The sequence below is a fragment of the Mustelus asterias genome, chromosome 22, assembly GCF_964213995.1.
Source record: "Mustelus asterias chromosome 22, sMusAst1.hap1.1, whole genome shotgun sequence".
Taxonomy (NCBI): Eukaryota; Metazoa; Chordata; class Chondrichthyes; order Carcharhiniformes; family Triakidae; genus Mustelus; species Mustelus asterias.
The window spans coordinates 65191363-65217412 of NC_135822.1; the positions used below are offsets into that span (position 1 = coordinate 65191363).

A 26050-nucleotide genomic window follows, 5' to 3' on the forward strand; every position below is an offset into this window, starting at 1 on the left:
CTCCCTATGGACAAAGAAAATGATATCTTGCTGCAATTTGCCCTAATATATTCGGTTCTTTGTTTGATAAATGTTATTGTAAAATCTGACCAGTCTCAAAGATATTGCTCTGAAATATAAAGCCCTCCGATACCTTTGTTAGTGGCCATGTTGGTGTGCAGTATTATAGAAGCACAGGGGGGGTGGGCATTTGGCCCATTGTATCTTTATAAGAATTATCCATTTAGTTCCATTCCCTTGCTCTTTATCCTGCACATTTTGAAGTGTAAGTCCAATTCTCTTTTGAAAGTTGCTTTGAAATTGCTTCTAGCACCATTCTGCTCACCCATTCCAGATCAACAACTAGCTGTGTTAAAATAAATTCTGCTCATCTCCCTCGCTGTTTCTTTTGCGAATTACCTTATATCTGTAACCTCTAGTTATCAAAGCCTGGTCCCGGTGAAAACAATTTCTCACTATTTACTCCATCAAAACTCTTCGTAATTTTGAACATGCTTATCAAACTTCAAATATCCAACTTTAATCTCAGAAAGACAAACACATCTTCTCGAGCCTCTCAGTGTAACTGAATTCCCAAATCCTTTAACATAGAGAAACACACCAGGGCTTTTCACAGGTCTGTTTGGTGAGGATATGGACCAGAGAGGTTTTTAAGGACAGGGAGATGACTGGAGTTAAAGACAACATTTTCTGGAAGACCTTTGAAGATATAGAGAAAAGTACTAAGACGTGGTGGGCTTTGGGAAAAAATCTGCACAGCAGTAGCAGAATGGCTGAAAGCTTTGAGAATACTGTTGGAGTGAAGGGAGAAGGGGAGCAAACAGTATGCCAGTGTCTGAGGGCAAAGCGTTAGGACTGAAGGAGGTTACAGAAGTATGCTTTCCAGCCACCAGAGGTGGAAATGTTAGATGAGTTCTCCATGAATAAAGGATAAAGGAAATCAGTGATAGCTTCCACTCCTTCCCTTTCTCCTGCTCCTGTGATGAAAGTATCCATCCCATGTCCTCAGCCATGTTTTCCTATTTTCTTTTCCTTGTTTGAACACACTTATTGATTTCACTTCCTCCAGCTGCTAATCCAAGTAGCAGTCTTCATTAGTGGGTGACATTAGTAGACAGTAACCATTCATTCCTAAAAATGTATTGCAGCAAAACTTGGTCCTCTCTTCTCCTGGCATCTATCCACACATGTGATTGCATATCCACAAACATGCACTCCCCATCCCCACAGATTTACTGGGTAATAAAAGGCACACGAACCCTGGCTGTTCTTCTCTCCCTCCCCAACCCAGACAGTACTGAGGTCAAGAATACAGGCCTTCCAGTTGAGATAGCCCATTCAGCAGAAACCAGAGATTGAAACGATAGATCTTGCAGTCTGCATGCCCTAAAGCTCCATCAGGTGACACATTTACTTCCTGAGCCATTGGGAAAGCTGCAACAAGCAGATTTCAATAAAGCAATACTGTGGAACTTGAAGCTACACTGTTGCTGACCAGCAACACAGATGATAGAAAAATACGGAGATTTAATTTTTTAATGTTTAATCAAGAAATAATGGATTCATGAAAAGGTATCTGAATATTTTATTCTACACTCTCATTCCACTTTATAACAGTCAGATGTTTAGTGATTCAAGCCATATTTTTGAAGAGAGAAATTTAAACCACTTGGCTCTTGAAACACTGGAATTTGTTTTCATTAATCTTTTCCACAAAGAGTTTTATTCTGTTTAGAAAGGTTAAGCTTAAGTGATGGATGGGTTGCCAATATGTGCCAGTCAGATCTGGTTCATGTTATTCCCCGCAGCAATGCCCATAGGAGTCTGCTTATTGAGAAACCCAGGTGAAAGCCTGAGGCCCAAAGTGCAGAAAGCACCGAGGCTCAGAGAGTAGGAGAGAAGAGGAGGGGGGTAGCTCATCAAACAGATGATTGCCAGCCTCAGGATTTTAAAGCAAATAGAAAGGGAAAGAGGACTGAAAGGGGAAAGGAGTTCCTGAAAAAGGTAAAACTAGAGCAGATAATGATCTGACTGGTCTTGATTTCACCATGGCAATGATTCAAAAGACAAGAGAGTATTTAGGATGAAATATTTGGAACTTGAGTAAGAACAAAACAGAAAAATCCAGAGAAGCACTGAGCAGAATAGTTGTGATGAATTTCGAGAGGGAGAGAAGTACATATTGGTATCTGAGTTCGATAGTGAGAGAAGTAAAGATCCCCAGCTCAATGCCAAACCCCAAGAGATGCCTGCCTGAAGTTTAGCTGTGTCTGTATCTATTCAGCATGGTACTGAATCATACAGGCTCGGAAGATTCCACATGGACTGTTCAGCCTGGGCTTAGTTGGCATCAGGAAGGCAATGGTTAATCGCAGCAAGTTTGGACGAAACAGGGGAAAAGTCAGCCAGGGTTTATTCCTACTCCTGATTGCTGCTTGCATCAGGTGAATGTTGAGGAACAGGATCAGGCTCCACTGTGATCACACTCAGGGCTGGATTTTTCTTTGGAATGCGACCAATTTTGGAGCTAGGAGGTATGAACAATGGATGGAAATGAGACAGACAGACCTTTCTCTGTAGCTATGCTCTCAAAATGCCACCCATTTTCACTCCTTAGGGGTGGAATGTTCAATGTCCTGTTTGCCTGACTTGCCATATGAAAATGATGGCAGAAGGATGGGTCTTTGTTTCATTTTCCTTGGTCACAACCCCAGCTACCCAAAAATGGTGCCTCTCTCAAAGTAGCAGTCAGAGATTTTGGTAGTTGAAGCTAGTCTGTAAATACAATTAAAGCCTGCTTTCAATTTCTTTGGAGGCTGGTAATCATCTCCACATTTCCACCTTAAGAACTAACAACTACATAGCGCATAGCACTGAGGGCAGTACAGTGGCACAGTGGTTAGTTCTGCTGCCTCGCAGTGCCAGGGACCCGGGTTCAATTCCAGCCTTGGGTCACTGTTTGTGTGGAGTTTGCATATTCTCCCCATGACTGTGTGGGTTTCCTCCGAGTGTTCCAGTTTCCTCCCATAGTTCAAAGATGTTCAGGTTAGGTTAATTGGCCATGCTAAGCTGCCCCTTACTATCAGGGGGATTAGCAGAGTAAATATGTAGGGTTATGGGGATAAGGCCTGGGTAGGAATGTTATTGGTGCAGGCTCGATTGACCTAATATCCTCCTTCCGCACTGTAGGGATTCTATGACCAACCACAAAATAAAATGGAGAAGCCTTCAAAACAAATCCTACTTCAAAGAATTGTTGTGAAATAATCCTCTAGCCTTACAGCTTTCTGAGATCTCTATGTTCCTCCAATTCTTAGCGTATTACGCATCCCCTTGATTTTTATCTCTCCACCATTGGCAGCCATTATCTGCCAAGGCCCTAAATCTCTATCTCTCTAAGATGCTCTTTAAAACCCACTTCTTTGATCAAACTTTTGAAAGGTCCTGATATTGCCTTACTGGATGTCCAATTTTGGTCTGCCTGTCCTCTTGAGCAACGAGTAGGATGTTGCACCTTCACACAGTAGCCTTGCTGCTTACAATAGAAGGTACACATAGCTTGGGGAGATGACCTGAGTTAACCCTGGGAAATGAGATGAGATTACAGCTACAGTTGGAAGTTCTGCCCTATCCCACCAACTGATGAAAATTTCTGACTTGCTGGCATTTCATGTGTTTGAAGCGGGTAGTGTGGATGCATTGAAGGGCAGGCTTGATGCATGCCAAAACACGGAGGTATTAGAGGGATATGGAGAAAGATTGGGAATAGGTAGTTCGATTGGGGTGGAGGTTCATGTGAAGAATATAGACTCACATTGTCCAATTGCGCTAAATGTTCTGTTTCTGTAGATTCCATAACCAGGGAAAAGAATGGGGGCATGAGTAGAGAATTGGGATGAGAAGAAATAAAATGAAAAGACAACCACTTACTGGAAATTGTTAAGGCCAACAAGAGTGACTCAAAGCTCCTACTGATATGATCACAGAGTAAAGCAGAAGGATTACATCATGCTGACTAACCATTCATGCATGATGTCAAACATGAGGAGTGGGCAGGGTTGGAATGTCAGAACATGTGGGAATCCTTCGTCCTTGCTTCCCAATAAAGTTCCACTGTCAGGAGTTAGATACACATTGCCAAAACTTCATGTTAATCCTCATTAGCCTTGACACAAACCCAATTCTATGCTGTTTTGGACCAAGGTGATGATTTGTAGACATACATTTGGGTATATTTTGAACACTGTGCACCAATTCATGCAAATACTGGCACTCACAGGTTCCGCAGTAGTTAATGGGCTGGTAGAAAGTCAAATAAAGTTCCTTGTTTTTCTTAAATGATGTATTGTGTTGGGTCAGATTTTCTTGTTGACAGTAATTCTCTTGGGGTTCCTCAAAAAAATTAGGAAAACTTTATTTCAGCCATTTCCCAGCGTTCAATTTGAGCTTGGAGCCATCTGGTTATTTCATTTCCCAACTGGAAAGAGTTGGGGTTGACTCCTGCCTTGATGGCAGTGTTGGTTAATTTCAAATCCAGCTACAAGGGAAATAGTACTTGGCTAATGACTTGTCCAAGAAAACTCTTGATGTACAAAAATGTAAGCGTGAAACAGGATCATTGAGTTCCGCAGGATGAACAATGTGTTTTTAGTTAAAATGCATGAACAGAAAACATCAGAGTTGTACACTAGTTTAATGTAAACAAAAGACAAAAGTTTGTTTTATAGTTGTGTGAGGTATGGTTGCTTAATGTAATAGAGTTTGGTTTGCTAATTGACAAAAACCACAAAAGTTACCCTGTTGCATTAACCCTTTGGCCTCACTGTGCTTATTTTCATCTTAACTAAAAACTCATTATATACCATAACAGCACCTCAGGATGTAGTTGTTAATGGCTACCAGATGCACTTTCTGAGCAGCTTTCTGAATGCCCAGCTAAAGTTGACAGTTTTCAGTTGGCAATGTCCCTGCTACCAGGCAAACTGGGATGAGCTAATTCAGCATGGATAATTGGGCCTAGAGTTTACATGGTATCTGTAGCTCAGTGTTGGAGGGGACATTGGAAGCCATTTCTGTCTGTCTACCACTCTGCTTGTGCTAAAAAGAAAGGAAAAATATTTTTATTTGTAAAAAGCATATTTGTTGTTTGAGATCTCAGTGTTTTCTTCAAGTATTTTAACCCTGCCCCTTCCCAGTTATAGGACCCTAACCCATTATTCATTTCCACTGAACAAGTGCCATACATGTTCTGGCCAGAGGAACCAGACATAGAGCAACCTAGATAGCTGCAACAATAATGGAAGAACCTGGGTGCCATGAATTTTTGTGGGATTTTGAAGAACGTGAATGCTCCTCTTGACCTGACAAAAATCTTCCCATCCATTACAACTGCTGTTGTACAACCACACTTCCTGCCAGTGCTTAGTTTCCACCTTGATCAACACCTTATCCACTGCCTTAAATATTCACTCCTTTCACCACTGCCACAGAATGGCTGCAATGCATAATATCTACAAGATTGACTGCAGCAACTCTCAAAGGCTTCTTCAACACCACCTAGAAAAACAAGGTCAGCAGATTCATGGAAAGATCACCACCTGCAAATTCACCTTTAAGTCACTTGCCATCCTGACTTGGAAACAAAGGGATTATTTCTTCACTGTCAGTGGTACTGTCTCTGTAGCAGCACAGTGGGTGTATTTACACTGCATGAACTGCAGGAACTCAAGAAGGTGGCTCGCCACCACCTTCCCAAGGGCAATTTGGGATGAGCAATATGCTGATCTTGCCAGTGATGCTCACATCCCATGAACCCGTGTATCCATCAATTTTTCCTCGCAACAGTCCTTCCTACACAGGAAACAGTGCTATAATTGAAAATCAGTCCCATTATCCGTATTCTTAAGTATCTCTTCCATATCATGATATACCCAGCAAATTTCTCAACATCTCTTTCCCTTTTAAACATTGCAAGTGGGAAAATGTAAGTACAGTCACCAGATGAGTACACTGCCTAAGGTCACATTTGTCTGAATATATCTAAAACTCCTTAAGTAGTTCCCGAGTTGCTTGTGCCTGTGGGATTAAATGTTCTGTGTGCTAATAGTCAATGGACAGTAAAATTGTTCACATTCCTGGTCTCTGTAGAAATACTTCAGTCAGTCATTCCAGAATAAAAAGAAACAAAGGCAGCCTGGCCAACTTGAGGGACTACAGAACTTTGAATCCTATTTCACCCCTCTCTGCAATCAATGGAATGTAAAGGCTGTTATCACAGGATTAACACCATGCCATTGTTATCAAGTAAGATTCAATACTAGCTCAGATGGTAAATGCAATGTCCAGCTGCAAAGAGCTAGATTCCATGTCTACATATTGTAAACTGCCCTCAACGAAGGCTTTGGCAATTAGCATCAAATGCACCTGATCTTGGTAGGCGAGGTTTCGATCAAGGTTCCTGCCACTGATCACAGGTGCTGTACTTTACCACAGAGTCCACTTTTTCTGTGTCATTCTTAGCTTGTGTAGTTACTGCGACCCAATTGTTTGGACAGAAGTACTTTACACCGTGTTTTTGTTGACTTCTGTCTGACCATCAGGTATTCCATCAATCTTAGAACTTCAGAAACTCCATGGAATACTTGCAAAAGCAGAGCGATTGTTTTCTAGTGTGTGTGTGACTATCAAATGTGGAGAGATTCAACTATAATACCCCATTGCTTATGAACACCAACTCGTTTCAGAATGAAAATATAGCTATTTCACAAAGGTACTAGAGGGCACACTTTCCCCTTTGACCTTTCTGCCCATCTACAGTTTGGCATAATAAGGGGACTGTGATTAACTCTGATGCTACAACAGTTATCTTCTAAAACCTTCTCCAGTTAAAGGAATAAAGACAACAATAATGGTGCACGAGGTACATAATCTCCAATTGAAGATTCAAGAAATTTAAAGAATCTGCTTTGAGCTAGCTTTCAGTATAATGAGTAGATTGGCAGTGTAACATGGGAAATGGTTTCATTAACTGGTGAACAGTGACAAGCTGCTCCTTTTCTTGATTTTTATCGGCTTGGGTCAAGAAAGTTGGAAGAAGCAGTGGATAAATGGAAGTTGATTGACGAGTCTCCTGCCTCTTGTTACTATCTTTAATTTTGGCAATAAATTTAAAAAGATCCATGGCAAAAAGCCTACCAGTTTTCTTTTTTAACTTGTGTAGCACATTTTAACTTGGAATTTAGTGGTGCAATATAGGTGTATGGCACGTTCCTGTCATGTCCAGTTGCTTTGTGGAAAATAGCCAGCAATACAGTGGTGTACTTTGGAGTATCAACTAACTCTTTGGAATTACTGATACTAAATGACTATAACTGCAAAAAGAGACACCTTTTCATGGATGGTTTTACTCCACACCTGCCATCATAACTCCTTGCCCTTAAATCATATATCTCACTCAGCAGTGTTTGCCCAGTTATTACTCCATTCTAAGTGTACTTCATCAATATCTGCCCATAACCATTGTCAGTGCCTGATGGCCAGGTGGTCATGGCCTTTTCATCCCTACCCTGAATGATATGTTAAAAGTCATTCCTGGGCACCTTGACTCATCGGACTAGAAACAGGTCCATAACCCAATGCCACACTGGCAACAGCAACGCAAACATCAGCATGAAAACTCGCAACACCACACCATGGTCGACCAGGCACAGCTCAGAGCACTTTCCTGCCATTCCCTTGGAGGAAAATTTAAAAGAAACAAAACACTGCTTCCTACCTGTCAATGATGACGGGGTCTGATGGAGTTTCATTTCTATTGCCACAGCTCTTCTTTTCACAGCAACGGCTGAAAGGAAACAGAGAAAAATCATCAGGCAAACATCAGAAGTCAATACTACTATAAGAAAGGGGTGGATTTTGAAGTACACAATGGACAGATTGGAGCACCAACCCCTATGTGCTCTGACATTTTCATGCTGTGTTACATACTCTTACATTGTATTTCCAGCACAGAAAGAGGCAATTCAGCCCTACAGATCCATGCCACTCACAATACTCCTGCACTGCGTTCGCTGTGCATACATCCAGTGCCAGAAATAGAGATTCCACTTTGCCAAATTTGGGGTGCTTCTGGAGAGTGGGATATGGGAATAGATTGGGAGAAAGATCAGTCATAATCTTATTGAATGGTGGAGCAGGTTCAAGGGGCCATATGGTCTACAACTGCTTCTATTCCTTCTGTCCTTTTGACAGCATTTTGAGTTGTCCAAGACTAGATGGCTTACTGGTGGAAGGGTGAATTTATAAGTAAAAACATCATCTCAACATAAAGCCTACTAGAAGATCCCAGATTGCTATAATTTGGGCTTCTACCTCTGAGATGAGAGTGAAAAATTAGCCAGCTCTACTCTTTTCCACAACCGAATGCTAATGAGTGGCAGCGTAGCTGGTTGAATCAGCCTTATTATTACCCCGGTGGGATCAGCCAACTTAACACAGACATTATATAGTATGTGAATCCTTCACAGCCCACATAGCTCGCCTTCCCACTGAAGCTTTTCTCTGAACTTTTGAACATTTGTAATGAAAATTGTTTTCTATTAACAGCACCAGAGACCTACCAACAAACAAAATCACCATACATCTTTATTAATCAAACTTTTTCCCCAGTTTGGTAATGTAGGAAAGTCACTATCATGCTTTAATTAAATAATTAACTCAAGAATATCCACATATTTTTGTTAGATCAGCTGAGGGTGGAAAACATATGCTGCACGGGTTCTTTTTCTTCAATAATGTTTGCAATGTTTATTTAATATTATATGGACATAAACATTAAATTAGTGACATTGGGAACTGGCAGTGGTGTGAACATCCTGCAGTGCTGGATCTACATTTCTAAGAGACGGGCCCACAGCTGAGATCCATTTAAATTCCTCGCCCGCATAATCTTTGTGGTGCACTTTACTCATGTCACGGTGACAATTTGAACCACAGAATTTTCAAGAACTTTAACCTTATGTACATGTACTTTTTTTTGAGAATCAAGCAGATGAACATCCACATCAAGATTTTGTCTGGCAAAACTGTTAACACTGAGAGTTTACTGCAAGAGGTTGTCATGTTTGCTTCTGTTTTTGCCAAGTCCATTCCCTTTTTAGTGAATTTTTGTGCTTTTGAGAAAAGGGATGTTACTGCGAGGCAATGGAACACTTTCTATTTCAAGCACTCATTGTCAGCAGTAACCAATCTCAAAACAAGCTTGGCATGAGTGCCAAGTAAAGCTCCCTCAACACTGTCCCATCAAACACTCCCAAGACAACTCGAACACAGGCTAGATGCCCCAAAAGTATGACTCTGTTCTAGCCTCCTACTCATCCATTTGTTAATTTTCAAATGGGCAGTTAGGCCTGTTTCCACAGACAGCCCACAGTGAGGCTTCCAAAATTAATATCATAGAGGATGCTTAGAGAAATTGGACCAAGGAAATCTTACAAAATAGAACTTAAGAAAATATTGCTGTCCTGTTTCTAATTCAGACCAAGATTTCTGGCAGTTTTACTGCTTTCCCTACATTTCTCCTGATGCTGAATTTAGTGTTTTCTTTTGGGAGTAATTCGAATGTCAAGAAATATATAATGGCGCTCCAATGATGTTCAAATGCTGACGTTTGTTTGCCATCTTTTTCTCCCTACAAATAAGACAACAGCTAACTTCTCTCTATTTTGCTTTTTGTGTCAAACACTTTTTGTCAAAGATACCCATCCCAAACTTATGCCTTGTCCAATGCCCAGTCCTCAAGAATACTGCAGCAGAGGTCTGAGGTCTCGGCCCACGATTCCTCCACACAATGAACTCCTAATTTTGGTTACACATCTGTAGGCAATTGCCAAGTAGAGACCAGGCTTTTCCCCGCAGGACAACAAAAATGTAGGACAAATGCTTCTGGTAAGTAATAGTTCTGTTTTAATGAGGCCCTTTGTATTTGCTATACAGAGACTGAGATAATCCAGCCCCCTTGTGCAACAACAACTTACATTTATATAACACCTTTAGTAAAATGTCAAAAATTGTTTCACTGTAGTGTTATAAAACAAAGTTTGGCATACAGCTAGGGAATGAAATATTAGAACAGATGACTAAAAGCTTGGTTAAAGAATTCTATTTACAGGGAAATCTTAAAGGAGGAGAGAGATTTGATGAGACAGAGAGATTCAGGGAGGGAATTCCAGAGCTTAGGGAAAAGCAAATCAGGGATGTGCGCGATGCCAGAATTGGAAGTACCCAGAGATCTCAGAGGATTGTCGGGCTACGGGAGTACCATTCTCCTGCCTTCTTTGCTGGAAAAGTAGAATAAATAGTAGCAACAGTATTGAATTTCAGTTCGGGCAACATCCCCTTCTCAGACAGGCAATGAATGGAGTCCAAATTGCTTGTGTGGAATATAAATACACTGACCAGTGTGGCAGATGGCTGTTTTTATGTTGTAACCTCCAAGTAATGGGTATGGCACAGTAAGTCAGCTGAGGTTCATCAATGAATTGTGGTAGGTGTCAAATAGACTTTGGGTTCTGTGATTTTAACAAGTCACAAATAATTCAGCTACCTGGGGATTGTCAATAGTAAATTGTGAGATCTGTGGCTGTTCTATGCTAACTGTCAATCTAACTCTATAGTATATGTGGTCAATCAAGGCAATTTATCTCACAACGAAGGTCAGGCAACCCAAGTCCTAAATATCTGAGAAAAAGAATTGCAGTATTGAGCAAACCTCGTGATTAATTATTGTAATGAAGGAACTGCTGCTGGAACCATGTGAATGGAAGTTTCCAGTCAAGCCTGAATTTGTAATTGGAACTTCCTGCCAAATTTCCTCTCCCCGTCCATCCCTCCACCCTGCTAGTGACGAAATTGTTGTATAGTCATCAACTTTCTCTTGTCCTCTGCTAACATTTGCTGGGCTTCAGTGTTGGCAGGCTGTTAGCATATCACATTCCCAAGGCCAAGATTATCTTAATGGAGTTCTGAGAAGAAACCATTTTCTTATACTGAGAAAAGCGAGGAGAACAACTCAGTTGGACAACTCAGAGGCTCTAAAGACTCAGGGAGGTGAAAGGTTAAATGAAAAATTAGTCATAAGGTGATGTCAACCTTGGGTCTCACAAATCTGTGGTTGCAGGTGGTTGGAAAGACTGAGGGAGGTGGGGAGTTATAAAGTTTGAGAATAGAAGAGTAAATGACTTCATAATGACACTTAATTTCAACAGAGTAAGGATGTGGGGTGGGGGGTGAATTCATGGGTGAGTAAGCTTTTGTATAAAGAACTTGTAAAACTGGAACATAAGAGGAGGTCATTTTGTCCCTCAACCCTTCTCTGTCATTCAAGAGGAAATGGCTGATCTGTGATCTAACTCTATATATCCACATTTGTCCCATATTCCTACCTTAGGTTCATCAGAATCGATCAGATTTAATAATGACTATTGATCTAGTTACAATTGACGTACGCGGAGGGAGTTCCAAAGTTCTATCACTCTTTGTGTGCATGAGTATATCCTAACTTTACTCCGAGGTGAGGCCTGTAGAATCAGACTCAGTAGTTTCAGGGGTTGTGGGGGTTGGGGCATGATCAAGCTGTGTATTGGTTTCCATAATACTGATGGTGTACAGTCCAACCCTTCACATTGTTCTCAGTACTGACAACTTGCAGCCCCCCTCCCCCAATGAGAGTTGTGCTAATTTGCACCATCTGTCGGGCACAGAGCTGGAGAGAGCAAGTCGCACAGCCATATGAGTAAGAACACATCTGCGCCTCCTTCCTCAGTTGATCAGTGCTGTGTGGTTAGACAGCTGAAAACCTTGTCCCTCCTCAGCTGAAATTTAGATTTTAACCCTCTATTTCCACAAACACTTTGTTCCTTTATTCCTGTGTCTTCACTGCACCCTATTATTCTAGAAATTTGCCAACAGATTTCCTTCAAGAGATGAGCAGACATTGTCACTCCCCAGCTGGTTCAGTCAGTCAGCGTCCTGGGTTCCTTTTGCTAGTCTGTGTGCTCACTGCACTAGTGTCAATCAAGATTGCAATAAGTAGCAGCAAGGATTATAGTTCAAGATAGCAATTCTGATTAGGTGCGGCAGGGATGATTCTTGCGATTCCTTGGGATTCTGCTCCCGATCATACTCTTATGATCCCTGCCAGGCAGTGAGCATGGGTGACAGCAACCAAAAGCTATATGGTCGATCTTGGCTTCAACACCATGGTAAAATAGTGCACTGACCCTCCTAAAGAAATATCATTTGATTGAGGGTTTGGAGAGCAAACAGGTTACTAGCTGGTGATACTTGCTGAAAGTTGCACAAGGAAACAACAGCAGCAGCAACAACAAAAACGTCATTCATCCTGTGACTTTAATGTGGAAAATCTGTCTAATAATCAAAGATTGAGTAGATTGGGCCTATGTTCTGTGAAGTTTAGAAGAATGAGAGGTGGTCCTATAGAAATTTATAAGATAATGATAAGAGATTTATAAGATTCTTTGGGGGCTTAACAGGGTAGATGGTTAGAGGCTGTTTCCTTTGGCTGGAGGCTTTAAAATTGCAAGTCATCGCCTCAGGATAAGAGGTTGATTATTTGGGATTGAGCTGAGGAGAAATTTCTTCACACTGAGAGTTGTGAAACTTTGGAATTCTCTCCACAGCTGCAGATACTTAGTTATTGAGTACATTCAAAGCTGAGCCAGTTTGGTTTTTGAACTCCAGGGGAATCAAGGGATATTGAAATTCGACGGGAAAATGGAGTTGAGGTCACAGATTGACCAGGATTGCATTGACTAGCAGAGCAGGTCTGAAGGGCCATACAACATCCTTCTGTTCTTATTTTGAGTATTACGTTCTTTATAAAATTCTCCCTAAACCTGGAGGTGAAATCAGAAAATGGTTGCTGAGCCAAGGAAGGACATAGTGGGATATGATGAACAGAGGTGAGTTTTAAGGAGGTTCTTAAAGAAAGAACAAAGAACAATACAACACAGGAACAGGCCCTTTGGCCCTCCAAGCCCGCGCCGCTCCCTGGTCCAAACTAGACCATTCTTTTGTATCCCTCCATTCTCACTCCGTTCATGTGGCTATCTAGATAAGTCTTAAACGTTCCCAGTGTGTCCGCCTCCACCACCTTGCCCGGCAGCGCATTCCAGGCCCCCACCACCCTCTGTGTAAAATACGTCCTTCTGATATCCGTGTTAAACCTCCCCCCCCTCACCTTGAACCTATGACCCCTCGTGAACGTCACCACCGACCTGGGAAAAAGCTTCCCACCGTTCACCCTATCTATGCCTTTCATAAGGAGATGGGCTTCAGCAGAAGGTTTTAGGAAAGGAATTCTAGAGATTGACAGCACAGTTGTCAATGAGAAAAGAGAGACATTTCTCACGTGCCTTTCATGACCTAAGGACATCCTAAAATGTTTCACAGCCAATGATGTATACTTTTGAAGTGAAGTCATTGATGCATTGAACACAGATTCCAATTTGCACACAGTGAACTCCCTGAAACAAAAATGTGACGATATCCATATCATCTGTTTTTCAGTAATGTTGAGTGGGGATGAATAATGGCCAGGACACAGAATACTCCTCTGTTCTTCTTCAAAATTGTGCCATGGGATTAATTATGTCCACCTGAGATTGAATATGGGGCCAGATGATGTTTAACGTCCCATTCTAGAGATGGCACCTCCAACAGTGCAGCACTCCCTTTGTAGTGAGGGTGTTAGCCACTGAGCAAGGCTGACACAGTGACCACTAATCTGATAGAATTAAGGGAATGGGTGACTCACAAGAAGCAGAGTTGGAGGAAGGGAGAGATGAGAGGTGAAAGTTGCAGAGGTTACAGAGGTGTGAAGACACAAGGCCACAAAGGGATTTCTACATTTTTGTTTCAGGGAGTTTGCTGTGTGCAAATTGGGATCTGTGTTCAATGCATCAGTGACTTCACTTCAAAAGTACTTCATTGGCTGTGAAACATATTAAGATGTCCTTAGGTCATGACAGGCACTAGAGAAATGTCTCTGTTTTCTCATTGACAACTGTGCTGTCAATCTCTAGAAATATGGGAGACCTGATCATTTTGTTCAGTGTTGTCTTCTCTGACCTCAGCCTAGCCACAGTAAGGCCTCAGGACTCTAAGCTTTGATGAGGAGAACATTAGTTGGATTCCCACAGCCTAATGCATGAACCCTGCTGGAAAGTCTACTAGTGCACATACTGAAATGAGGACCAGATTGAGCTTGGCTGTTACTCCCCACACATGAATCGTCGAGGTAAACACTTAAAAATGCTGGATATACACAGTGGATTCATCAAAAAGCAACAGACTGACTCTGATTTTGAGTACATCCATTAATTTTTCACTGTCAGATGCTGGCTAACTTACCAAGTATTTCCAGAATTTTCTGCCTTAATTTCAGATTACCTGTGCATCAGCAATGAGCCCTTGCCCTTACTGGAGTTGAGCTCCACTACTCAAATGGTGAAACAAATTGACTATAAAAATGACCTGTTTTCACGTTGTGGAGATGCTGGTGTTGGACTGGGGTAAACACAGTAAGAAGTTTAACAACACCAGGTTAAAGTCCAACAGGTTTATTTGGTCCAAATAAACCTGTTGGACTTTAACCTGGTGTTGTTAAACTTCTTACTCTGTTTTCACGTCACAGAAATATCTCTGCTGCAAAATACGATTATTTAGGTTTGTCTGTTCAACTGTTTGTCTAATTGTTATGGAAGCACCAACTTCTGCTGACTTACAAATTCCCTGAGCACCTTCAGCCTGGCAATACCTCTTCCATTCTTCCTCTGTGAGTCTCAACAGCGATGAATACATTATTCGATTACGAAGAGAGTCATGGTGAGGTGTGATCCTGTCCTCACTTGTTGCTCAGACACATGCACCAACCAGCAGAGGTCACCGGAATGGGGACAGGATTAGTGCAGGATTATAGACTGATACAGCACGGAGAATGAAAATGCAATCCTTCACCAACAGGTGCCTCAGAAGGATTCTGAGGATACACTGGCCAAATACCACCAATAGCATTAGATTAGACTATGCGAAGAGGTAAAACAAGTGGTCCTCCCAATCAAAAGGCGAAAATGGAATTGGATAGGCCATACTTTGAGGAAGCCATGGAACAACATTACACAGAAAGCTCTCACATGGAACCCACAAGGAAAGAGAAAGCATGGTCGAGCAGGAAACACATTGAGGTGGGATACAGAAAAGGAGATGATAGCCGAGGTTTATACAAGGCAACAACTGGAGAGTTTGGCCCAAAATAGGATTAGAAGGAGAGAATTTGTGTGTGACCTGTTCTCCATCAAGGAATGAAAATGCAAAGAAGAAGACAGCACAGAGGGAGGCTATTCAGCCCATTTTACCTGTGCTTACTCGTTGATCATGTTTTTCAATCAATCCCATGGCCCTGCTCTTTCCTCAAGTCTTTTGGCCGGGATCTTCCAGGCCCGCCTGCAGCAGGAATCGTCACGGGCCGAATGGAAAATAGACAGATCGGCCAGAGGTCTGTTAACTTTGGGCAGGAATTTCTGGTGGGATCCCACCCAGTTTTTTGGACAAAACTATTGAATCTGCTTCTTTCGCCCTATCAGTACATTCTAGATCATAACTCACAGTGTAAAAGTCACAAGGTGGAATTTTCCAGCTGTTCATGCCAGCAGGATTTTCTGGTCCTGCTGCAGTGAATGGAGATTTGGCTGAGCGCCAAATTCTCCATCCTCACAGGCAGCGAGAGAGGGGCATGAAGGGGCCGGTAAGATTGCGCCAAAATGCTTTCCTGTTTCCTGTGGTTATTGACACTTCTACTATTGAAAAGAGTTTCTCTAGTTACTCATTTAAAATATAAGAAGCTGCCATTGCATGTCTCAAGCTCACTTAGCCTTCTTTTGTTCCCACATTTATATTTCTTTCATGGGATTTCAGAATCACGGCTAATGCCCATCCCTAATTATGCTTGAACTGGGTGGCTTGCCACACCATTTCAGAGGGCAGTTAAGAGTCGGTTACATTACTGTAGGTCTGGAGTGACATGTAAACCAAACCACATAAGGATGGCAGATTGTTTTTCTAAAAAACATGATAGTAAACAAGATGGGTTTTTACAGTAATTGTTTAATGGTCATTGCAATTGAGACCAGCTTTTCACTTCCAGATTAAAATTCCACCAGCTGCCAGGTGGGATTTGAACCTGTGTGCCCAGCTCATTTGCCTGGGCCTCTGGATTATTAGCCCAGTGATGTTACTACTACACCACCATCTGTAACAAATTGAAGCAGCAATTCTGACTAATCTTTCTACAAAGGTAATTTGGACTGGAAAGGTTAACTCTGTTTCTCTCCTTCGATGCTGCCAGACCTGCTGAGTTTCTCCAGCACTTTCTGTTTTTATTTTAGATTTCCAGCATCTGTAGTATTTTGCTTTTATTCTGATTAATCCATTTATTTTCACTTATTCCTGATCTAGAATGCTGAGGCTCCATGACAATGTCCAGTGTGGTACTCCCTTGTTGAAGGCAGCTGAGACTGTACAAAGTTGGGGTCATATCTGGGAGGTGCTGTTCTGTGCCACAGCTGGTTGTGCATTTGCAGAGAAAGAGCCAAAGGGTTCTTTTACAAGAGTGTTTACACTTACAGGTCATGTTATCATGTTACCAGAAACACAGGTAAAATTGCCATGGTGAGGTATTCAGATGAGTAGCTGGAAATGGTAAAGCAAAAGCATTTTTGCCTATTTTTTCTCTCCTGTTGAATCTTGTTTTCTCTCTTCTCTTTCTGTCTTAATTGCTTGTCATTTTTTTGTACACCTGTTTGTGAGTGTCTGCAAGTGTGCCTGTAGTTTATACAAATTACTTTTCACCATTGTTCTGAATGCTGGGATCGTGCAGCCACCGTAGTGAGGGAAACCAGAGGCAAAGTTTGTAATCTGAGATCCCCACAAAGTGAGGCAATGCTGCCAGACCCTGGCCTGACTTTATAATCAGCCCACTCTCACTGTTGATCTTCTGGAATCTTCCAGCCAGATAGGTTGCCGATTGCCAATGCACAAGTAATTTGCAAGGCTTTAACAGATTTGAATTTAAAAACTTGAACATTCAAGCTTGCCCAAAATATTTTTGGGAAAAAAATTGTTGGCTTTGCAATAAAGAATGTTCCTAGATTTGCAAAATGCAATGTGCTTACAGTCATGTATCTCACTGACAGCAAGGTCAGAACGAACCTTCTCTGGGATGTTTTACTGTGTAACTTGGAGGAGAGACTATATCAGCACATGGACAATACTTTGGTTTACTCCTGACTTTTTTTTTAACCTAAAGCCATAATTCCAACCAATATTTTGCTCTCAGGAAATAATGGATCACAGTAAGTCTTAACTTGTGATTCCTAAGTACTGAACTCTCAATTTCAGTCAACCCAATGTAATCAAATATTTTCCTGCAGGTATTCTGTGCAATTACATAACATTTACAGCACAGAAGCAGATAGGTTGTCCCATCTGGTCAACGCTGGCATTTAATTGCCAGATAAGCCTCCTTCCAAACCTCCCACACCTCTTCATCTTACCCTATCAGTATATCCTACAATTGCCTTCTTTCTCATGTACTTACTAAATGCATTTCTGCTATTCACCTTAACTGTTATAGTAGCAAGTTCCACATTCAAACCAGACCTCCTGGTTAAAGACATTTATCCTGAATTCTCCATTGGATTTATTGACTATATTATATTTCGGGCCCCTAGTATTGTTCTTGAGGAGGTTTTGCAGCACAATGGGCAATATCCCTGCCTTTAAGCCAGAAGCTTGAACCCCACCACAGTTTGATGGCAAAAGAGGGTGGGTTCATAACATGGCTAAACAGGTTGAGTATCAACCTGCAATTTCTTTAGACATACGTACCAATGGCAGGTGTTAAGAATGGGAGAGATTCCTCGTCAGTCATATGATGGAAAGAATTTTGTAGTCTCTACCATCACTATCCATAATTCTAGACTGGAACGTGCCTCTACAAGTGCATGTTGCCACAGCAGTGAATGAATTGTAACACATCACTATCACCTGTCCTGTTCTCACCCAAAAATGGAAATAGCTTCTCTATGTCTATCTTATCAAATCCTTTTAGAATTTTAAAGACCTCTGTCAGGTTGCTCTCTCAACCTTCTCTTTTCTGAAAGAAAAACCAAGTCTGTTCAGCCTTTCCTGATAAGTACAAAAATAAAGGTCTGTAGACCTATTAGTTCTGTTTTAAAGTGGTCCTTTCACTTGTTGCACAGAGGCAGGGATAGCAGGAATATCCCCTCCTCTGTATCCCAATTTAGTCAACATCCTATAGCCTGGCAAATTATGGACTGAAGAACAGGGTTACAGGGAGCAACAAGACTCCCAATGGTCATAGGCAAAGGAAGGTTAGGCTGCACCAAACCTCCAAATAATGCAGAACGGTTACGAGTCCAGCCTTACCTATGCTGCTTCTGAATTTAAATGGATTTTTGGAGCAGTTTGTTCCAACAAACCAAAATCTCAATGTTCCCGTGTTGATAGAACAAGTACAAGTTTAAAGAAAATAATCATATTTGTCATCCGCACAGATTTGCACTGATGAAGGCTCACAGTCAGTGATTGCTGCTACATTAATATGTATATTGGAAAGGATGGCTTTGTGGTGTGACTGGAAACAGAGAGACGGGGCACTTTCTCTTTTCTTTGGTTCTTTCTATTCTCTTGTTCATTTCATGTTTCTCTCTTTCCTTTTTTCTCAAAAATTGCTTACTGAAGGAAATTGATTCCTGCTGAAAGAAAAGTCAAGTGATGGACAATTAAAATGTGAATTATGAAATACTTGTAAAGCTTTGTTGAGGAACTTGTGACTGTTGTGACATAATCTTACTTTGACAGGGCCTACAAATATGCAATTTTGTCAAAATTCAGTCAGGGTCGGGGGAGAATGGCCAGGTATGCAAAGTTGCAAAATTTCCCTTGCAAGGGGAGAGGCTTGGGTGGCTACCATGTGTGATTGCCAGGCCTCCTCTGATGCGAGCCCAGAGGCCTTGGCAGTAGCTCCAACCCTAGGTGAGCAAGACAAGCTGCAAGCAGCAACTTGAAATTGGATAGTGCCTTTCAACTGTTCTACCATAACTGAGTGGGAATTCTAAGAAGAACTCGGGAGGTTATGGTCAAAGTTATATGGTCAAAGGTTTTGAGGAGGCTTCAGAAGTGTGAAGAGATGTGTTTAAATGTTTGAGAGTGAAAGTGAGCAGCATTTGGTGGGTGAACCATCGTTAACAAATGGTGAAGAGGGGGAGGGAGGAGCACACTGCAGAGCAGGGTTATGAGCCCATACATAGGTAAGCTGGAAGGCTGTGGAGAGATTTGTAAATATGGATGGGGATTTTGAAATCAATATGTTTGAGGGGGAAAAAAACAAGGCAAAGGATGTTTCATAAATAATGTAAAGGCATTCTTTAGTTATCTATCCTTTTGAGAATACAAGAATGTTGTCTTGCTTTGTACTATTTTCAAACTTGGTAATTCTCAGAATTTCAAAATCTTTACAGAATTCCTTTTGCAGATGTTAATGACAGAGAGGTTCAAAGGTCACATAGTTGAAAGGTTACCAGCAATGTGCGAAGCTCATCAGAGAAAGCAGAAGAGATAAAGGAGCCAAGTCTTGGAAAAGGGGCAATTGTCAGTTGGACAAAGGGACTATGGTTACATGCCCCTCTCAATCTCAACTCTGAATCTCACAGTTGCCCCTCATGTTCTCTCCTCCCTCTCATACTTCACATCTGCTCACACCTTCTGATCTCTCTGGCTGGCCCTTTCTCCTCCCACAATCCAGAATGCCAAAGGTTGGTCTGCAATTGAAGGCTGATTTTTGGCCCAGATTTTCCACACACACAGTAATTTTACATGTGACCTTTTTTTATTCATTTTGCGCATGCTGATTGAGTGTGTGAATTTTAGAAATTAAACAAATCATTTCCCCTTGATACCTTTTTAAGTAAATGCATCACTGAGCCGTACACACCAGCAAGATCCCAGGTCTCATCTCTGATATGTGTTGAATTAACTGAACAGAGAGAGGCTATTCGCCAGGGAATGGAAACATCAGAGAGTTTCTTGGTCACAAAGACTTTTGGTGGGAAGCACAAGATAGGGTTCATAATACCCTAGCATTCAGAAAAACTCTGCTGAAAGCAGCAATTCCTGATCCGGGGAACAGCTTAGGGGATCAGAGATTTTAATTTCCTGCCACTGTTCGCTCACCCCCACCACTGCTTCAGGGAATCATGTCGCTGGAATGCATGAGACAGGGAAGGCTGAAAAGTCAGGAATCAGAGTGCGAATCAGTAGGGGAGGGTGAAATCAGAAGTACGGGAGTGGTCGGGAGGTGGGCTAGGCAGGGAACAGAGAAAGGAATGGGAAAGGAGGAGGGCTGGAGACTGGGGAATTGGGAAATTGTGGGGCAGATAGAGATTGAGGAATGGGGATCAGGAGGCGATAAGGGGCTCAGGGGATGAAAGGAGGAATTCAGGAAGACAAAAATTGAGAAATGCAACTCAGTAGTTGGGGAGTACAGATTGTGGCTCAAATTGGGGAAGTAAGAGGATGGGTGGGGACCAGCATTTCCTCCATGGCTGGGAATAGGAGCAACGCCAGGGAGCATAACTGGGAGAGCAGCAGCTAGTAACAGGGTGCGTGAAACTTTGGGACCTTACTGTGCATAAATAGAGAATAATAATTTTCATAATGGGTGAAGGCAGAAAATTTGCACTGCAAGAACTCAGGAGAAAGGAGCGAGGAAGGTTCCTGAACTGCGGCTATTGGACTGGAAACCCTTCACCATATCTGGCTATTGAGGTGGAGACTAAAACAGAATTTAGAAAGGAAAGAGATAAATATTAGAAAAGGAGCAATATGAAAAGATCTGAAAGGAATGGGGTCAGAAGAGACTGTGAGAGCATTGGGGGTCAAATGGCCTTCACCATAGTTTACTTTCTATCATTCTTTGGAAACGATTCTTTATTAAGATTGACCCTTGAATAATTTAGAAATCTTGGTGCTGATCTGTTTTTAGAATGATGTGTTTGGTGAGATCATTATGTGATCTATCTGTTCTGTCCAGTTCGGACTGCACTGGTTGATTTTACTGTGTGAAGCCCGAGTACAGATCACAGCAATCATGGAAACCATAGAAACCCTAATGTGCAGAAGGAGGCCATTCGACCCATCAATTCTGCACTGACAACAATCCCACCTAGGCCCTATCCCCGCTAACCTCTCTAACTTATGCATCCCGGGACACGAAGGGGCTATTTAGCATTGCCAATGCACCTAACCCACACATTTGAATTGTGGGAGGAAACCGGAGCAGCCAGAGGAAACTCACGCAGACACGGGGAGAATGTGCAAACTCCACACAGACAGTGACCCAAGCCGGGAATCAAACCCAGGTCCCTGGCACTGTGAGGCAGCAGCACTAACCACTGTGCCACTGTGCCGCCCAGCTCTGAAAGAGCTCAGTTCAAAATCATCACTATCACACAGAAACAGACAGGGAGAGAGATTGGGCCTGTTAAACGTGGTTTAGACTGTGGAGCATAGTGCAAATTGTACATTGTAGAGAGGTTCTGTCTGGATCATAAGAAATTATAGGATTAATACTAGTTATGAATAGGCTATTAGGCCATTATGCTATTACTTACTACCAGTTACATGGAGACTATCAGCAAATTGCTTTGCTATTGTTACAAATGGGATCTGTGTGTTACCAGTGTTATTTATCCTTATCAATGCAATTTCAGTGTTACTATTAATTATTGGTGGAATCAAAGTTCCTCCAACAACTTGTTTCCCCTAGGTGAATTGCACTTCACCCAATGTTTCTTTTCTCCTCCTCTGCCTTCATTTTCTCCTCTTCCCCAACTTCAGTTTCACTTGTTCCACACCCTCCATTTTCTCTCATCTACATTCTGTTTCACTTCTTCCTTGCCCTCAGTTTTCCTTCTTTTCCCCCTCCTTCCATCATTACACCTCCACCCTCCCTCCATTCCTCTCTTCCCAGACCTCAGATTCCTCTCTACCCCTCTTCTCTGTGCTTAGGTCCCCCACCTTCCACGCCTCCTCTTCCCTGCATTTGATTCCACTTTTCCCAACCTCTGCATTGCCTCTTCCCCACCCTTGATTTCCCTACTTTCCCTCAACCCTCCACTTTCCTCTCTTCTGTGCTCTCTAGCACCCTCTCTCCCCCACTCTCAGTTTCTCTGCTTCCTCACCCTTGGTTCTTCTCTTCTCTGCCTTCCATTTTTTCTCTTGTATCTCCATCTAAAAGGGCATAAATGGCTTTGATTGGACACCTTGTTCCAAGGAAGGTACCTTCGATAGTGTAATACTCCGTCAGTACTGCACTGAAGTATCAGCCAAGCTTTGATATTCAAATTCTGGACTGGGGTTTGAACCCATGACCTTCTGATTCAGTAGAGGGGAATATGTGGCCATAAGCTCCAGCTGACACTTGGAACTCAGCTTTCACTCATTTGTAGAACTTTACATAAGTCTGTTTCAAACTCCAGAGGCTCTAGTCTGGTAAGAGAGGAAAACTGCAAGACAAATTTAAAGGGATGAAAAAATTTGAAAAGGTGGATTACAAAGAAAGGGACAAAAGTTTATTAAGCTTCTGTACAGTGTTAAAATTGATCTCCAGCCCATTAGGTTTATTTGCCATGGCCAAATGGGCAGGCCAAGATGAGGAGAAGGGAACTGCAGTTGCCAGCATGAGTCAGTAGACAAGAAATGGTGAAGTAAAATGTCAGATTTCTGTTTGATGGTTGCTGAGGTTAATTATTGGATCATAAGAAGTAGGAGCAGAGTAAGCCATTCGGCCAATCAAGCATGCTCCACCATGCAATAAGAACATGGCTGATCTGACTGTGGGCCGAACTCTGCTTTCCTGCTTGACCCCCATGACGCTTGGCTCTCTGTTGATCAAAAATCTGCTGAACTCAACATTGAAAATATTCAATGACCCAGCATCCACTGCCCTCTGTGGAAGACCAATGAGAGAAGAAATTCCTCCTTATCTCTCTATTGAACAGGAGACTGCTTATTTTTAAACTGTACCCCTGGTTCTGGATTCCCTCACAAGAGGAAATATCCTCTCAGCATCAACCCTTCAAACCTTTCATGTTTCAATTAGATCATCTCTTGTTCTTCTAAACTTGAATGATTTTAGGCCCAACCTGCTCACCTTTCCTCACAAAACAGCACCTTCATCTCAGGAATAAGCATGGTGAACCTTCTCTGAACTGCTTCCAATGCAAGAATATTCCTCCTTAAGTAGGTGGAACCGAAACAAAACTGTGCATTGTACTCCAGGTATGGTCGCATTAACGTTCTGAAAAATTGTAGCAAGACTTCCCTACTCTTACGCTCCATCTCCCTTGCAATGAAGGTCAAAATTCCAGTTGCCTTCCTAATTACTTGCTGTACCTGCAGGCTAATCTTTTGTGATTAATACACAAAGTCACCCAGATAGATCCCTCTGTGCTGCAAAATTGAGCAGTCTCTCTTGTGAGATTCTCCACACTACCCACAGCAGCAGAGGTGACCCACCATTGGCCAGCAGCAAGATCTTCTGGTCCCACCATTGTCAATGGGGTTTCCCATTGAATGAGCCCTTGCACCCGAAAAATCAAAGGCGGGGGCACGCTGTGAACAGCCAGCAAATTCCAGCCAATATAAATAATATTCTATTTTCGTATTCTTCTTGCCAAAGTTTTTCACATTATACTCCATCTACCATTTTTTTGTCCACTCACTTAACTTTCTACGCCCTTTTATATCATCAGCAAATTTGGCAACAATATAGTCAGTCCCTTGATCCACGTCATAAACATAGATTGTAAATAGTTGAAGACCCAGCACTGATCCCTGCACTCATTATAGTTTCCCATTCTGAAACTGATTGATTCACACCAACACTCTTTTTCTTATTTGTTAGCCAATTCTCTCTCCATACTAATATATCATCCCCTTCATCATGAGTTCTTATCTTGAACAGTAACCTTTTATTTGGCACCCGAATGAATCTCTTTTGGAAATCCAAATGCCCTACATCTACTGGTTTCCCTTTATCCACCCTTCTCGTTGCATCCTCAAAGAACTCTAATAAATTTGTCAAACATAATTTTCATTTCACAAAAGCATTTTGGCTTTGCCTGATTGCATTGTGATTTTCTAACTGTCCTTCTGTTACCTCCTTAAGAATGATCCTAATATTTTCCCAATGACAGATGTTGGACCAGATGGCCTATAGTTTTGTGCTTTCTAGTCTTCCTCCTTTCCTGAATAGTGATGTTACATTTATGGTTTTCCATTCCACTGGGACCTTTCCAAAACCTCAAAAATTTTGGAACATTACAATCAATGCATCCACTATCTCTGCAGCCACTTCCTTTAAGATCCTAGGATGTAGGCCAATGGGTCCAAGAGACCTGTCAGCCTTTACTCTCATCAGTTCTCCTCCGACATGGCATTGCATGCGACACTTGTATATTTGTACCTTCCTTTTGTTTGATTGCACTTTTTTAGATCCAAATGCATTTCATAAACTCATCTTTTTTGTTTTGCTGCCCTCTGTGTTGCTCCCCAGCACCATCCCATAAACAGCCCTGCCTGGAAGAAGATGCAGCCAGATTTCAGGCCATGGCTGGCTGTTTCTGACCCTGCATGTGGCTAAGCTGTATACAGCCTGAGCTACATCTCTGTAGATGGCACAGCAGCTGTCCTTCTGCTGAACCACAGTCCTGAAAAGCAAGGTCCTGTGATCTTTCCCAGATAGGTCCACAGAAACAGCAGGTGACATCTTGGTAGGTGTGGTCCAACAGTTAACATTGGTTCTCCATCACCTTCCAAGTGCCAGGTAAGGGATGGCATGATTCTAACTGAGATGCTTCTGAAATTCTTCCAACAACATGTTTGACCAGGCATTTGCATCTTTCGTAGTGGTGCCACCAGGCATCTGCCTGCAAAGCCCTTTGAACCCATCTACCAAGTTGAAGAGGCGTGCGGGTGCTCACAAGACTGTGGAAAGTCTCTCAGACAGCTTGATCAATCTGTCGCCACTCTGCAGTTCTACCTTTTTTCTTTCAACGTATCAGCATGGAAGAACCCCGATCCCACATTCCCTGGTGTAAGTAAAAGTAACTTTGAAACAATGGAAATAAATGAAGGTCAAAATGTCATCAGTAAATAACAAACAAAGAATGGTCTTTTAAGTAGGCCAAAACACTTACCTGGACAATCTGCACATGTCTTTGAGTACCTTCTGCCTTCAGTCTGCTTGAGGCCTCCCATCCTATTAGGTTTTCATTGGTTTGATGAAGACACAAGGTGGAATTTTACGAGATTTGTTTCTAAGTGTCGGACGGGCGTGAAACTGGGAGAGTTCCAGGTCCATTTTTGGGTGCATTTTCAGGCCCAATTTTATGCACTCTGTCTGCAAAGTTTTGGACTGGCCTGTTTCTGGCCAGAGAGGCTGTAAGTGGGGTTTAATGTGCTCGAAAGCCTGTAGAGGGAGGTAGTGCACATGTGTGCAGACCTCTGATGCTGCACGTGCCCATTAGCAGTAGCAGGGGTCTGACAGACAAAGAGAGAGCTATCAGGCCCCTGCTACTGCAGACAGCCTCAAGCAACTCACCACTCCGGCAATCGAGGGGGCCCTGCCCACCCACAGGCCCTGTCCCCCAACAGGCCCCACCCCCAATGATCCCATGCTCCATTGACCCATCCCGACCCTGGCACTGCCTGGTGGGCATTGCCCAGGTGTCCAGTGGGCAGTGCCCAGTTGCCAGGCTGGCATTGCGAAGGTGCACAGGGGCACTGCCAGTCTGGCACTGCCCAAGGGGCACCCCCGCCTTGCCTTTGGCTTCCCTGGGGGGCCTCAATGACCTCCGGTTCCATTTCAACGTGCTTCTCATTCAATGCA

The 26050-nt window shown here is 42.4% G+C and overlaps 1 protein-coding gene across 4 annotated transcripts in view; it reads right to left on the reverse strand.

The window, feature by feature from the left end:
* The window catches only part of LOC144510145 (transcription factor COE2), a 264281-nt gene that overhangs the window by 219117 nt on the left and 19114 nt on the right, over positions 1-26050 (reverse strand). For all 4 annotated transcript variants that reach the window (XM_078239525.1, XM_078239522.1, XM_078239524.1 and 1 more), the window contains one exon: positions 7775-7843. In XM_078239525.1, coding sequence (XP_078095651.1) covers positions 7775-7843 — 69 coding nt within the window. The remainder of the gene's footprint in view (positions 1-7774; positions 7844-26050) is intronic.